The sequence below is a fragment of the Solanum pennellii genome, chromosome 6 (genome assembly GCF_001406875.1).
Source record: "Solanum pennellii chromosome 6, SPENNV200".
Taxonomy (NCBI): domain Eukaryota; kingdom Viridiplantae; phylum Streptophyta; class Magnoliopsida; order Solanales; family Solanaceae; genus Solanum; species Solanum pennellii.
This window is the reverse complement of record NC_028642.1, coordinates 48,980,696-48,992,452: the sequence shown is the minus strand read 5'-3', so window position 1 is coordinate 48,992,452 and position 11,757 is coordinate 48,980,696. Positions and strand designations below refer to the sequence as shown.

At 32.1% G+C, this 11,757-nt stretch overlaps 2 protein-coding genes across 2 annotated transcripts; both read left to right on the top strand.

Moving 5' to 3' along the window:
- The first annotated feature begins 1,496 nt into the window (after nucleotides 1-1,496).
- LOC107023372 lies at nucleotides 1,497-3,097 on the top strand. Its single transcript, XM_015224052.2, has one exon. It carries the CDS (start codon nucleotides 1,590-1,592, stop codon nucleotides 2,670-2,672), a length of 1,083 nt encoding a protein of 360 aa, XP_015079538.1. The 5' UTR covers nucleotides 1,497-1,589; the 3' UTR covers nucleotides 2,673-3,097.
- A 4,228-nt stretch (nucleotides 3,098-7,325) lies between these two features.
- LOC107023371 (tobamovirus multiplication protein 2B) lies at nucleotides 7,326-10,314 on the top strand. Its single transcript, XM_015224051.2, has 5 exons — nucleotides 7,326-7,569; nucleotides 8,359-8,424; nucleotides 8,527-8,591; nucleotides 9,310-9,400; nucleotides 9,942-10,314. The coding sequence occupies exons 1-5, from the start codon at nucleotides 7,429-7,431 to the stop codon at nucleotides 9,987-9,989; spliced, it is 411 nt and encodes a 136-aa protein (XP_015079537.1). The 5' UTR covers nucleotides 7,326-7,428; the 3' UTR covers nucleotides 9,990-10,314.
- The last annotated feature ends 1,443 nt before the right edge of the window (nucleotides 10,315-11,757 follow it).

Here is an 11,757-nt window from a genome sequence, read left to right as displayed (position 1 = left end):
CTTTTAAATCTAAGGAGGATATACGATAGGAAAAAATGCCTGAATCCGTCGATGTGCAAAATCCCACACAAATTCATAACCATGAAGTTGAAGAAGACCAAATTGTTGGAGAAGAGGTTTTTTTTTTGCATGTTCTATGTCTTGCATGTTTATTTTAATTTGTTTAGTAATTTTTAAAATTCAAAAAAAATTCATGTTACAATGCGTTTGGAAGTGTATATGAAATTTTTATTATGTTATAGTTAGTATTTATTTTTGTATTTATATTTATTGTATTTTGTGTTCAGTTTTTTTTTTTTGTGTGTGTGTTAGTTATGTCAATGTAACACATTATATGAGTTTGATTGTGTATATTTCATAGTTTTAATGTTTTTTGTATTCATAGATTTGGAAGTGTATATTGAATTTTGTTGCTGTTTTAGTTAGTATTTTTTTTTTGTATTTCATTGTTTTATTGTATTTTGTATCCATAGATTTGGAATTGTATTTCATATATTTAATTCATTTTGTATTCTGTTTTTTTTTGTGATAGTTATGTCAATGTACCACAGATAGTATTTATTTTTGTATTTCATAGTTTTATTATTTTTTGTATTCATAAATTTGAAAGTATATATTGAATTTTGATACTGTTTTAGTCGGTATGTATTTTAACAATTAATAGTTGTCTTTATTCAAAAATTATGTTGCATTGTTTCTGAACTTGATATTTTTTTTAATTTGTATTTATTCTAAATGTATGTCAACTAGTTATGCATTTTATTTAAGAATGAGTACACCAAATATTCAATTATTTCTTTTCAATTTTATATTTCATTCACTTTTTCATCATACTATTTTTTTGTATTTTATATATTATTATAAAAAATTCTAAATAAAAACTAGAATAAATAAAAATACAAATAAAATACATATTGAAATAAATACATACAAGATTTTTGAAGAAAAAAATAACTATATAGGGAAAAAATATATGAATACAAATATATTTCTTAGATGACTATATAAGATACATTCGGCATATCTATTGGAATGAATACAAACTAATAAAAAACTATAATAAATATAAATAGAATATATTGTGGAATGAATATAATTTTAAAAAAGTAAAAATTCTGGAGAAAAAAGAAGAACAAAGTTTAAATTTTATTTGAAAATGTAACTGATGAGTAAATTAAGTGATCCTTACCTTTTTGAAATATTATCTCCCTTGATTTTCTCCCTTTTGTTATTAAATAATTATATTCTTTAAATACAAATAAATAATAAAACATAAATAAGATACATAACAAACTAAAATTTGACATTTTTACTAAATATTGAAAGTGTTGCTAATGAGCCGTCTTAAATGTTAAAATATTGATTTTTTGAAAAATTTTCCAACATTATTTCCTTAAATCTGTTTATGAATTTTTTTAGGCCCATTTTCTTTAGCTTTAGGCCCATTGTTTAAAGCCCAAATCAACATCCCGTCAACATAGCATCTACAGACTCAGCTTTTTCTCCAGAGCTTCTCTGCTTCACAATCTTGGTAAGGCAAGTATCCCCATAAACGTAAAGCTTCCATTTTACATTCAGAGAGAAAAACGATGAAGCTCTCACTGAAACTCCAAGAGAATTCTCAAACCCAGAATCACCAAAAACAATCACAAACACACCCACTTCTCCTCCGTGCCAAAATCCCCATTTCCATTTTCAATCTTCCTTTCCTTTCTTGCTTCTCTACCACCACCCATCACCCTTCTGATCTCTCCCTTTCTCTTGCCACCAGTTTCCCTTCTGGACCTACCCTTAAACTCGCTTACTCCACTGCCTCAACCCCCACCACTCCCAGCTCCACCACCCCAATCGCCCCTCCTTTAACTCTGACGCTCAAATCTGGAATTGGGGTTTTTGGGTCTCCCAAGAACTCACCTTTAGTCATTTCTGCTAACTTTTCCTTCTCCCCTTTGAATTCTAATCAAAATCCCACTTTTACCCTTCTCTTCAAACCCCAATTGGGTTCCTTTTCGCTTCGTAAAACCACTACTTCTGACCTGAATTCTAGTTCTACTTCCGTGGGTAAGCAGAATGGTGATGGGAATTCATTTGGGTTTGTTCCTTTGGAGAGGCCATCGAGTTTTAAGGAATTCTCGATGGAGGATTATGCGAAAGATTCTGTCTTTAAGGGGATTGCTGTAATGGCGAAGACGGAAATGCCTTTGACTAATAAGGTTGTGATGGATTGTCGTTGGGGTGTGAATTTTCCAAAGGATTTGGGAAGCAGGATGCCGTTTTTAAGTGTGAATAAGATCGGGATTAAGAGAGTTGAGGAAGTTAAGGAGGTGAAGGAGAAGAAGGATAAGAATTCACGCGAAACAGAGTTGCTGAAAGGTATGTGCTTTTGGATGAAAAACGAGTTGGAGATGCTGCAGAGAGAGAATAGAGAGATGAAACATAGGTTGGAGGAAATGAAGATGGGGAATGGTGTTAGGAAGGGTGTTGGTGAGGCAGAGTTTGTAGGTGTGCAGGTGATTGAGAATTCAGGAGGATTTGAGCAGTGGAGGAATAAGAGGAATAGTGGGGGAGAGAATCCGAAGAAAGAGGTGAAGAAGAACTCCTCCAACGGGAATCGAGCAAGTGATGTTGAGAGTGAGTTGCAGAAAGCTATTAGGGCTGCTTCTTCATCATGAGGTTTGAACTGTCTGCTAATTACCTCGAGTAAATAGTCAAAGAATACTTCCTTTCTGAGTATGCAATGTATATATGAATGAGCTTGCTGTAACGTAAGTCTGATACTTATCTCCTTAAGGAGGGTTAGATTGATGAAGAATTTGAAGTTTTACTTCTCCAGACTATAGAGAAGGCTTCAGGTCCTCCCTCGCGAGCATTCTAATGTTAGTTTATCTTTATTCCTTTATCTAACTGGGAAATTATTGTTCAAGTAGTGTTTGGAATGGTTTATAGATTTCAATTGCTTTTCAACTGAAACTTGTTCTTTGCAATATAGTTCTATTTCAGAATCGGACCGGAGAATGAGGAACACAATAGAAAATATTGAGCTTCATTTTCTCTTATTCCTTACTGGAAAGCAATCTTACATTATAATTTATGTTTCCTTACCTTGCGGCTTGCATCTACGTAATTTCTCTGTGAAATGCAGATGGCATCTCTTTTCTCATTTTGTAATTAATAGAGATGACTATGATTTGTTTAAAGAATAAATAGAGATAACTGTGGTTTGATTCTTTGCTCATTCAGTATATCATTTGCATAAAACTTTCATCATGTTTATGTTTCTATCAACAAAAAGTAACACCTTGCCATTTCAATAGCAAAGAAGATTAGGAGTTCCATTTCTGGCTTATATGTACTATGTTAATGCAATAAAGACACTTCAAGCAGGTTGTTTTTGGTAAAAATGGTCTCTCTGTGGTACTTCATTCCCCTTAGCCGCTACTAGCTTCCTCCTTTTAATCCTTTTTGACTTTCCCCTTCCCTTGGTCTGTGAATGGGCAGGTGCTTAACTCCATCTGCACTCTCAAGTAACCTTGGTCAGCCCTTTGGAGCATCCCTTAGCTAATTACATGAGTACATCTCCACCCTACTGAGCAATAAATCTCCTCGTGGCACCAAATTCCCTCTCAAGTAGTTGTCTTTTTTTAAAATTTCCCACCCGGTGTCCAGTATTCACATTGGAGCCCGACTAAATCCGGATTCGCGCCGGGAAGTTCCTCTCAAATAATTGTCATGGTTGATATGTTGTGCATATATGATGGCTCATTGAGAAAAATATGACTCATTATTACGAGTGACGGGAGTTTCAGATGTGCAAAGATTCAAGAATGATCTTTAAGACTATCCAAATACCAATGCTCAGTACTGTGGAGTGAAGTGTTTGCTTTATTTAAATTTAGCACTCATGGCTGCATATTTTTTAAAAAGATGAAAGACTTCTAAGCACCTGATTGTCCATACAAATTTTTATTCAATAAACCGTTTGGGTATACATTAAAGTTTTAAGTTTGAAAAAATGGTTTTGACAAGTTTTTCAAGTAATTTTCCCCCCATTCACAAAGTTTCAACTTCTTTTCAAGTTAAATGCATGTGTAAATTTTTTTTAAAAAAAATAAAATAAAATATGAAAATTACCAGTTTAAAAAAAATAAAATCAAATATGCTGGACTTTTTTCTTCATCTATCTACAAATGGTGGGGCTAAGGGGATTGATCCTCTATGAGGGGTTGATTTTGAGGAAGAAATTGCAGGTTTCTTAGAGCTAAAAAGTGCTGGATAGAGATTGGCACTTCAACAGGTCAGAATTGGCAGTTTGTTGGGGGCTTGGAATTGTTCTTTCACAATTCTGTATATTTCCTCTTCCTCGTATTTATCCACTTCCTCTACTAGAAAAAGGAAGTCTAAGCATATTCTTTTGAATTAGTTTGGGAACACACAGTTCCTAGTAGTCTGACCTATTGTGAAAGCTATTCTGGCACCCTAATAGATAGTGTCAAGGGGCTATCCTGGAGACTGCTGCTAGCTTTTCTCCTCCTGATAATATGCGCTACTCCTGAATGCTTTTATTAAGTTTGGCAGGATTGTGCTACAGATATACTTGTTTTTCTGTGTATAGCTTGGAAGTAATGCTCCTAAATCTGTAATTTGATCAGCATGAAAGGATGAAGCATCCTGCATTCACGCAGGGCCCGAGAAAGGGTTTGTACCTCAAGGGGTGTAATGTGGCAGCTGGGATACCTTTTTAAGAAGAACATAATTTCAGGAAATTACTGTAAGCTTCATTTTTTGGTAAGAATCCTTATTTGACAAGCCCAGCAACTTAACTTGAAACTTTGGAACGTTTACCTCGTCTAACTTTAGGATTTGGCAGCCACATATTTTCTTGGATAGAAGTATTGCACTATTATTGCTGCGATACTCTTTGTGAAAGTAGATCAACATTGTGTGCTATCTGGAGAGGCATCTTTATCATCAGATGCTGACAGCCTTACATGAGGCGTCATTCTACTTTAGAATTGCAATTTGCAACCCCTGTTTCTCTTATTCAAGCATCTGCAGCCTCTTCAACCTTTCTCCTCTTTGTGTCTGACACAGGGTTCTCATCCCCTGTGTCCATGTGCTAAGATGGTTATTTATATATGTGGATGTGAATGTGAGTATATCTGTGTTTTGCATTGGCTGTAGAAAATGGTATCTATCTAGTCATCTAGGAAGGTTGGTAGAGGAAGGGTCAATCACTGCTTTGAAGCATGAAACATAAAAACTTTCTGACCTTTGAAGCCATAAACTTATAATACAGTAGGAAAATTCATCATTTAAGATCTCGTCAGATAAGAGATTTTACCGATCAAAGTAAAAAGATTGCCAGTTGATCAGTTTTACGAACCTGTCATCTGCAAAGGATGTCATAGTCTGTTGACATCTTGAATTTCTTGCAATGCATGGGTACAAGTGAATAAATGAGGTTTATTGAATTTGTACAAGTGAGGCTTGCTCCAGTGTTGGAACGACTCTCTTTTCGTCATGAAATCGCCTATTCATGGTTCAATTCTTTACTTAAAAGAAACCAAACTGATTAAGATCTGTTGTTAAACCATTAAATAGTGATACGAATCTATTAGTTCTAATTTTGATAACTTTTTCGTTTTCAATATACACTAATTTAATGTGTGTGTCCCAGAAACTTAAAATTTTGAATGACGAGAAAGTCCTATAAACAAGTTGCAAGTTGGAACAAACAAAACATAAAACACCTTTTTCTTTTTGTTGATAAAAATCACCAGGTTATCATTACTTCTATGTTTTACTTTCTTAATCTTTTGTCGATTTAGTATTTAATCTTTTGAAGAAAAAACTCAAAATCAAATTAAACTAAATATTGCCAACTTAAAGGATAATTGAATACTAGATTAATCCAAACCAAAAAAGAAATGGGCAACTTTCACATATAGCAAATAAAAAATTCATATTTGTATGCTATAGCAAACTTTGCATAATTGCGTTCCATAGCAAACATAAAACTGTATAATTTGCTATACATATTAAATTGTATAATTCGCTGGCCTAAATTGTATAATTTGCTGGCCTATTTCGCTGCAATTGTATAATTTGTTTTGCATACAGTTGAATCAAATTAAAATATATGTATATTGCATAATTATAAGTGTATAGCAAGAAGATATATGTTTTTCTCGTTTTATACAAAATCAGAAACACAATATATACACTTCTGTTGTATAAAGCTAGAGAAAATTGTATTTCACTGCAATTGTATAATTCGCAATTGTATAATTCGTTGGCCTTTTTCTCTGCAATATTTGAAGTAAAATGTTTGTAAATTGTATAATTAAGTGTATAACACGAAGATATACATTTTTGCATGTGTATATACAATTTTCTCTCGCTTTATACAAACAGAAACAGAATTATACACTTCTGTGTATAAAGCGAGAGAGGCGAGCGAGAATGGAGAGTGGCGAGCGAGATTTTTGGGAGAGAGACGCTGGCAAATTTTAGCTAATGTTTGCTATGGAGCACAATTAAATCAAACTCTAGCTATTCATTTAATTTAGGTTATTAGTTTGCTATTATATACAATTTTCCCAAAAAAAGAAATCGAATTTCCGTTTGGTGCGTTGGTTTAATTTTCCCTTGAACACTCCCGTTAGTCGAGAATCCAGTACTGCACTCACCCCTAGCTTTAAGTAAATATATAATAATTAAATTTATTATATTTAATAAAAAAATTTTAATACATATACAAATTATGAGCAAATTGAATTCGTATAAACCCGTAAATAGACAATTTAGTGAATTAGAATTATTAGGGGCAAATTTTTTGAATACATTAAGGGGTCGTTTGATAGAGTGTATAATAATAATAATAATAATGCTAAATAAAGTGTATTTATAATACTTGCATTAATAATACATGTATTAGTTATGCTTTATACATATATTATTTTAATGTATTTGTTTAGTTTGATGCATTAAAAAAGTATGTATAGCATATAAAAAAATATTTATAAAGATATCCTTTACTTTTATAGTGAAAAAAATATAAAAACCCTTTCGAGAGACAATTAAATGTTTTATCATTTTAAATTTATGCATTAAAATTATTACATTATTAATACTTAGAAATATATGATATTAACAATACACACCTTAATATACAATAGACTGTTATAATTAATATACATCAATTGAAAAAAAGTATCAACCAGTAATACACGACACTAATACCTGCATTATTTTATTTATTTTTTTGTGAGAGTCTAGGTTACATTTTGGGGAAGTTTTTTTTTAAAACATAAAACGTGAGAAACACATAAATTGGAAAGGGAAAAAAATTGGTTTTTTTTTTTTTGTGAATTCACAATTCAGGCGAACTCAAGAGTCAGACACTCTGTACCCACCGAGAAAATTCTGATGGCAACGCCGACGTCGACCGTCAAGGGCGGCAGTAGTAGAGATGGAACAGCAAAAACGATGGTGGCTGATCAAATTACACAGTCTATACAGTCTACTTCCAATCTCCTCCATCTCATGTTTCAGTCTTCCCCATCTCAGGCACCTCTTCTCTCTTTCCTTCCTTATTTTTTTCTAGATTAATTCATCTTAAAATTGATTTCCAAGTTTTTTGATTATGCTCTTGTAGTAATTGGTGTACTTGATTGTCGTCTAATAGCTAAATTATCTTTGTGGGTATGCCTGAAATGCTGAATACAGCTCCACATAGAACAAAGATTAGACTTTTAGCAATTGGGGTTTATTAGTTGTTCTTGGCTGAAGTGTGATTGATTGGTAGTGCGGGAAACCAAAAAAAGAGATTTCTTCAATTGTTTCAGTCTCTATTGTAAACAACAATAGCAATTATGAGTGACCTTCAAGGCAATAAGCTGCTAATTAGGGATTTTTTTTCGAATCACTTCCGCCTTTGCTATATTTATCAATGCATACTTGATCTCTGTTGTATTGCCTCGTCCATTTTAATTTATGACACTCTTTCCATTTCGAGACATTCCTTAATGTGTGATATCATTCCACAAATACTTATAGCTTTTAATACTTCAAAATCCTCAACTAACTTATCAACTACTTTTATAGTTTCTTATGTTAAACTACTGTTGTAAACTCCGTGCTCAATTAAATGCCTTTTTTATAGACGGTTATGGAGGGAGTGTCTTTTTTTAAAGCTTTGTGCACAAGGTTCTCGCTTAAGAATGTTTAAATACTTAGTAGAATTAACATGTACGTTATTTTATATTGGGAAAAAAAATACAGGAAGTATGCGTTAGGGCCACTATAGATTTAACGTGTACTTCATGTGTTGCTGACACATTTCTCGATATGCTTCAGGCGGAACTGATGAAGCTACCAAAGAGTCTTTTTGCCAAGACATCTACTATCAAGAATACTGAGCTGGTATGCAGGTCTTCCTATAGTTATAATTTATGTATTTCAACTAAGGTGACCCTGGAGGAAGCTTCAATCCTAATTTTATTGCTTTGAATTTGCTCGTTGCAGGTATTGGAGCAGCTGCCTCGTGTGATTTCGTCATTGGATGCTCATATGGACAACGGGTTACAATGGTCAGCCCTTTCACACATTTTTGGTTTTACGAACTAATGGTTGATGAAATTACCTTGTAATTAACTTTCTTCTCTCAAAGTGAGCTTGTAATATGCAACTTGATGTTTGGAATGCGTCAATGCTTCAATGATCCGAGAAAGATTTTCGTAAGGATGCTTGTCATCTATCTCATTTACACGCTGAAAGTTATCTTCCACTAAAATGTATATCGTGCCTTTACTTCAGAAAAAGAAGGTTGTTTCATGGTATGTAACTAGGTAGATATGCTCTAATGAGAAATTATACATTGATCAGCTCTCTTTGTAAAGCAAGAGAAATTGAAAGGAGGAAGATTTGGATCATGTGTAAAAGAGAGTGCGTTCTTCTTATCACTAAGTGCTTCTAGTCTGTAGAGTTGCATAGCATGATATTTTTCCAAGTTAGGCCTGAAGATGGATGCGACTTAGAATTTTCTTTTGACTACTTACTCACTTGCGTAGATTTTCACAAGTTTGACCATTAAAGTTTATGATTAATAAAGCCAAGATTTTATTCTTTTTTTGGGTAAGCTTGACAATAGATGAACAACTATCAGTCTTATTTAATGCTAGTGTGATCTTACTTTCATAATTGCAATGGAAGTTGCTTCCTTTGAGATGGAAGAATTATTCTTCCGGGATTCAGCTGTCTTGACTACTCTTTTTTCAACTCCTCTCATGTCAAAGTTAATGATTGCAGTGTTCCTCAGCTGAAAACTGTAATGCAGCTGCTCTCAAACATAGAAAACTGCCAGCTCAAGACCTTATCCAGGGCTCAAGCTATTCAACAGGTATTACAAAACTCTGCTACCCTACCTCCCATCCCCAACACCCAAAATGGAAAAATATCCCTAGAGGTTAGTATCCCTCTCCCATTGGATTGTCAATCATTCATATATTTATGGGGTTTATGTATTTGTCCTTACGGTTGGAAAACTTCCTAGAGTGAACATGGATAGTTGCAGCGACACTAACTTTAGTTTAGTATCTTTAAACAACAATTACTGGCACCTCTTAGTTATGATAAAAGGTGCAAAAGTTCATCAGCTTGATTGTTTTGTTACTGGTTGTGACAATATTTCTAACTACCCAATTGCATGACTTAAACATTTTTATTGATCAGTGCATGATAAAAAAGTTTCAGTGACAGAACTTCCTGGGAAACTTATTAGTTTTTCAGATATCATTATGCAGAGTGGTTCGGTTGGATTTTTTTTTTTGTCTGTTCTGTGTAAGCTGCTTCAGACATTGTCTCTTAAGCACATCACTCTTTAGATGATTTATTTAGAACTAGAACGGTGACTAACTTATCTGTCCCACCTATATTTTCAGGAGACAGAATCAGTAGAGCAACCTCCAAAGCCAGCTAACCTTCCTTAGTAGGGCAAGGTTATTATCATGTCTTCCTGATACTTAAGTACTTGATATAAATGCAGAATTGATTGATATCGTTCACTGGTTAGCATAAGAACCCTTAATTCTTCGGCTCCAGCGATGCATAACAGAATCTAATCCTAGAGTTGAATTGAAATTTACTTGCCTTTAACATGTTGCAAGTAGTCAACTCTTCTTTCTTTTTGTTTACTGTAAGCACTCATTATCTGCAATCGTGGCTGAGGTTGGGAGCCACATTCGATATTTGCCCATGTATATTCTTGATACTATATATGTTCCTATAAGAAAAAATAATTAACTTGACTCTGTTCCTATAGTGATTTCTTTAGTTCTCGTCTTTTGTAATCTATGATTCCTAGATAATTTTGTTTCATCATGCTCGCTGGTTGTGATCCACGTTTGCTTAAAAGTGACAAGTTAATTTTTTCACCAAAATATACGTTTAAAAAGTACAAATAAACTATAATCTTTAGTCAATAAGCATTCATGATCTAGTGATTAAAATGCATTCTACCGCAGAAGTAGGGGTCAAATGTTGGATAATGCATTTTACTGTTTCGAAATCAACCTTATGAATTCGAACTTTTCAAAAAAATAAAATAAAATTGGAAACAAACATCTTTTGAGGTTCATTTTTCTCTCTAAAAAAAAACCGACTTTATGATCAAATTATAAAGTTGAAGTAGGTTTGTACACTACATTATCATTTTACTAGAGATTCTGTTCACAATTTGAATTTGTGATCTTTTGAACATGTTAAATTTCATATGTATGATAAATATATTTTTTGTGAGTTTATATGATATTGTTTTTCGTTTATGAAATTTCATGAAATAACGTTCTTTTAATTTAATTTTATGAGTGTATTTACTTAATTTGACTGTGTAAATCTAATTATGCATGTATCATACCATAATTCATAGACATACTTTAAAATATATTTCAAATACGAGAAAAAGAAATAGACAAGCATAAGTAAAATAGTTTTAAAAGAATTAAAAAAGGAAAAAACTAGATTAAAGAATTAAAAGGGGTAAAAATAAAATTTTATTCAAATTATATTTGACTAAAATTCATTCTTATCCATATTTATATGAATAAATTACAATCCAATCCATTTTAACATCAATTTATTATTGGTCTATTCAAAATTAATTTAAATCACTAATTTGATACTCATAAATAAAAAGAGCATTTGTGATGTAAGACTAGTCCCATTTATGATTGTGACTGGTGAGAATTTGGAAGAATCGAATAGATTAGTGGAGCGTAAATTCTAATAGTATTTCTCCGTTTATTTTTATTTGTTTAATATTAATTTTTTAAAAAATTAATAAATTTAATAATAAAACTATAATTAATTATAAAAATTTATCAGAAATAAAGTAATACTTATCGCATAATTTTCTAAATTTAATAAACAAAAATAATCATCAATCTCTAGAATAATATAACAAGTAAAAATAATAAAGAAAATAGTAATTAATACTCCCTTCCTTTCATTTTACTTGGTGATGTTACGTTGATAAATATATATTTGTGATTTATTTAATTAAATTAACTCTATTGTTTATGTTTTAAAAACCTTAATTTGGCAATTAGTATCTTCCATAATTATTTAATAAAAATAAGGATATTATTGAAACGAAAATAATTTTTAAAATTCAAATTTACTTTTTAAAAAAATAAAATTATCTTCAAGATAAGAATTTTATTTGCAAATGGGCATTTTTCTTTTTTCTTTTTTTGACCA

Excerpts from the sequence above, each read along its gene's own strand:
- LOC107023371 (XM_015224051.2), top strand. The coding sequence starts at position 7,429 with ATGGCAACGCCGACGTCGACCGTCAAGGGCGGCAGTAGTAGAGATGGA. Across the intron at positions 7,570-8,358 it reads TTCAGTCTTCCCCATCTCAG|GCGGAACTGATGAAGCTACC; the intron begins GCACCTCTTCTC and ends GATATGCTTCAG. Across the intron at positions 8,592-9,309 it reads ATGGACAACGGGTTACAATG|TGTTCCTCAGCTGAAAACTG; the intron begins GTCAGCCCTTTC and ends TAATGATTGCAG.
- LOC107023372 (XM_015224052.2), top strand. The coding sequence starts at position 1,590 with ATGAAGCTCTCACTGAAACTCCAAGAGAATTCTCAAACCCAGAATCAC.